This window comes from Phymastichus coffea, unplaced genomic scaffold (assembly GCF_024137745.1).
Source record: "Phymastichus coffea isolate CEN01 unplaced genomic scaffold, Cenicafe_Pcof_1.1 PCOF00001, whole genome shotgun sequence".
NCBI lineage: Eukaryota > Metazoa > Arthropoda > Insecta > Hymenoptera > Eulophidae > Phymastichus > Phymastichus coffea.
In genome coordinates this window covers 15,497,548-15,500,560 of record NW_026706812.1, presented here as the reverse complement: position 1 = coordinate 15,500,560, position 3,013 = coordinate 15,497,548, and the positions used below count along the sequence as shown (strand labels likewise).

Below are 3,013 nucleotides of genomic sequence, written 5' to 3'. Positions count from 1 at the left end.
AATATTTTGGGGCAGCGTTTCAACTGTTTAACATGACTTAAACTTTATAATTGATGGAAAAAGTCACGAGTCATTCAGCACTCTCCAGATTACATACAGATTAATAGTTTTGTAAAGCAGATTGCTAGCAATGAAATACTATTATTTTACAGATAAATACAAGGACAGAGAAAATGTTGTCAAAGAAAACTTGTACAAAAAGTTAACGATTCGAGCGGATCAATTGCTCCAAGGTACTGGAACGACAAATACTGGAAATTTAGCTAGGATATGCTTTGGAAATCCAGCAGCGTTCGCAGAAGCCTTAGAACTCGACGAAAAATTAGTCGAAAATATAGCAACTGTTCTTGCCGCATTCAAAAGTAAAAAAGTACTCGATTTAGATAAAATGAAAAATTTTACTTTCGATACTTACAAATTATACTATTCGCTGTACCCCTGGGCAAAAATGAATCCAACTACGCACAAGTTATTGATTCATGGATGTCAAATAGCAGAAAATTTTCCTCTTCCAATCGCATATTTTGCTGAAGATGGTTTGGAATCATGGCATAAATACTTCAGATCAAACACAACTCATCATTGTCGTCAAAGTTCTCGTGAAAATCGTACCCAAGATTTATACAATAGAGCAATTGAAATGAGTGATCCTGCAATATCTCTGATGGGCATAAAGAAGAGAATAATCAGAAGAAAGGCCATTCTCAGAAAACATGGAATCCCAGCAAATATTCGAAAGTATATTCAAGAGAAGTGAGTATCAAACATTGAATCAGAGATACAATACTTTTATGGAAACAATAAATGAATGAATAAATATGATTTCCAGTCTTCTCAAGTCATCAATTGAAATTGTAGATTCCGACGAATACTCTGACACTGAAGATGAATAGGGTTATAAGTTCATTACAGGCGCGCAGTCTTATGAGCAACGAGTTTCGAGAATTTGTAACAAATTATTTCATGTAAAAAAATGTAGCTATCTCAAATTGTGTGTGTACTTCAACGTATTAATGACTTTCAAATTATTATTAATGGTTTCTTGAACTTTTGCCACACATCAAGAGCTTCGTAACCCGTACTAGAACTAAAAACTGTGTTAAGTCAATTAAATCACTCACGATAGGTAAGTGGATGATTTGACGAATATTACTTCGTTGACCTTGAAGTAAAAAAAAAAACAAAAAATGCTATCTGCCTTGTTTTTTCAAGAGCTACACTTCTGTTGCATTGCTTTTTCAAATTTCATGGTGTAAGTATGTTAGAAAAAATAAAAAAGCTTTATTTTCCTAAAAACTCGTGTTTTGACCTTCGATTTGGAGCTCAAAATTTTTTTTTTCTCGAATTGGACTATTTTTCCCTTAATCTACTTAACAAAAGCTTCAAAATGCCGTTCCCCGATTTTCTCTAACCCTTTTAGATCTTGAGTTATTTGATTTCGTTCAAAGTTGGGCGAAAATTCCTATAGTGCGTCGGCTAATTGCCTCCTTTGTCAAGCAGCACCTCTCTTTCGCGGCACCCCGGCTCGCTAGTCCTACCAACCTACGCGGTCTCTCTCTCTGCTAGCGTTCTCTCTCTTACCTTAGTTCAGCTGCTGTCGTCCACTGCGGCTGCTAGTAGTATAATATAAAAGTAGATACATGAATATGTACATATATTATTGTTATATAATTAATGTGGAGAGAGAGACATAACGAGTTGTTGACAAACTCGTTATAGAGCTTTATAAACCGTAAATTAGAGAAATGTAAATTATATATGTATGTATAACGTTATATTTTTTCAAAGAATCTTTCAAAAATACGTAAAAACGGAATTTGAAAAGAATATCCTGAAATGAAATGTAGAATAAAGTTTGTTTTTAGATAACTGGATTTATTATAACTATTATATTATAAAATTAGCTCTATATAGAATGTTTCAAAATGTAATGAAAAATATTATTTACACATTTGCAATGTAGATACTAGTATCAAATACACACACTAAGACTAATGTTATAAAAATACGAAAATAAATTTTTCAAACAACATAATCTTTAATAGTATTAGATTTTACACGATAGTAAAGTTTCACAGTTGTATAAAACTATGCATAGTGATTGATAATAGCAATAAATTCTGTTGAGCGATTCATATTAAATTGAAATGTTAAAATTTGAAATTTGTATGTGAAAAGTGTAAATTTCTTATTATTAATAAAATGTGCTAGCCAAAGAAGTCAAATTATAAAAATATATCATTTGTTTTTAGGCAATATGTATTGTAATGTTTTCGTTTGTTTTCATTTTTATCACTTTGTATTCAATATACGCGCCCCTTAAAAAACCCTAGAAATCACCTGTGCATGGCTTGCTGCGCAGTGGCTCATGATATTCTTCTTCAACGTGTCATGGTGTCAGAATTCATGTCATTTTTTAAGTGTCAGAATTGTTCTGTGTACACCCATAGGTGCGCATGATGTAAGCGAATGCGTCCCGTCGATAGAAAGAGAGAGACAATGAACTTGGTATTGCTATCATTACTACTGGAGGATGCGCATTGACATTAAGTTTTAGTTTAGTTTACTAGATGGCGGTGGGTGTGTTAGCTGAGACTCCGATATGCCAAAACGTATGCGTTTTTAGAACACGTTCAAGACCGAGGCGGTTCGTTGCGTGTGACGGCTAAACTCTCCAATTCGGAGAAACGGAAAATAATCTGAAGACAATGCGGGATTAAATTTTTACCATTTTATTTCACCAAAAACAATTAGAAAACTCTGTGGCGAAAATACGGGCGCGTGTACAGTATGTTTCCACGTGGTAACAGTTACGGGCACGATAGTCTGAAAAGCGGTCCGAACCCGGCGGCGTCCAGTAAGTAAGAGAGTAAGAGCGTCGATTCCGTTTTTCGGAGAAACTGCTGAGCTACCCCCTCTTGCCGTAGAAAGTGATGCCAAAAGGTCGTGCTGATTAGCATTAACGCTCAACCGGAAAGTTGGCTCGCCTCTGGTCCTCTTGCCGTCGTTGTCG

General features: G+C 34.9%; 1 protein-coding gene across 1 annotated transcript; it reads left to right on the top strand.

Annotated features, from left to right (window-relative positions):
- The first annotated feature begins 448 nt into the window (after window positions 1-448).
- Window positions 449-941, top strand: LOC131675525 (uncharacterized). The gene is made up of 2 exons (XM_058954541.1): window positions 449-753; window positions 830-941. Exons 1-2 carry the CDS (start codon window positions 449-451, stop codon window positions 891-893), a joined length of 369 nt encoding a protein of 122 aa, XP_058810524.1. The 3' UTR covers window positions 894-941.
- Window positions 942-3,013: the final 2,072 nt, after the last annotated feature.